Below are 602 nucleotides of genomic sequence, written 5' to 3'. Positions count from 1 at the left end.
TATGCCCATGACCTAAAGCAGGAAAATTATAATTTATAAAATAATGATCTAAATTTATATTTTATTTAAATATCAGAAAGCGCAATATCATACCATATTGTTTCTTCAAAAACATTGGGGTGCCATAACTTTTAAGACGACCTTCATGCACAATCGCAATTCTATCACCAAGTATATCGGCCTCTTCCATATTATGTGTACTAATTAATATCGTTTTCTCTCCTCGCATTTTCTACAAAAAATATATTAATAATATAAAATATGCAACACATAAAATATATGTATGTACATCTATGAACAAAATTAAATTAAATTTACTTACTAATATAATATCCCATATATCTCTTCTAGTTTCAGGATCCATTCCCGAAGTTGGCTCATCCAAAATTACGAACTAAATGTTTATTTATTTTGATCAATCAATATAATAATCATGTATTATTCATAATATATTTACGCATTATTCATTATATTTTTTTTTAGAACTTACACTAGCATTGCCAATAAGAGCCATTCCGAGGCACAGTCTTTTTTGTTGACCACCAGAAAGTTTGCTAGGTAGAAAATCTTTCTTCTCGGAAAGTTTCAATTTAGCAAGCAAA

General features: G+C 28.1%; 1 protein-coding gene across 1 annotated transcript; it reads right to left on the bottom strand.

The window, feature by feature from the left end:
* Window positions 1–93: 93 nt before the first annotated feature.
* LOC105460340 (retinal-specific ATP-binding cassette transporter-like) lies at window positions 94–595 on the bottom strand (the record flags this gene model as incomplete). The annotated part of the gene is made up of 3 exons (XM_011706786.1): window positions 491–595; window positions 323–394; window positions 94–232 (listed from the first exon to the last, which is right to left on the bottom strand). Coding segments are annotated over exons 1-3 (235 nt in total), but the record flags the coding sequence as incomplete, so codon positions are not given.
* Between the last annotated feature and the right edge of the window lie 7 nt (window positions 596–602).

The sequence above is a fragment of the Wasmannia auropunctata genome, unplaced genomic scaffold (assembly GCF_000956235.1).
Source record: "Wasmannia auropunctata unplaced genomic scaffold, wasmannia.A_1.0 LD324009.1, whole genome shotgun sequence".
In the NCBI taxonomy this organism is placed as follows: domain Eukaryota; kingdom Metazoa; phylum Arthropoda; class Insecta; order Hymenoptera; family Formicidae; genus Wasmannia; species Wasmannia auropunctata.
This window is presented reverse-complemented; position numbering and strand designations above follow the sequence as displayed.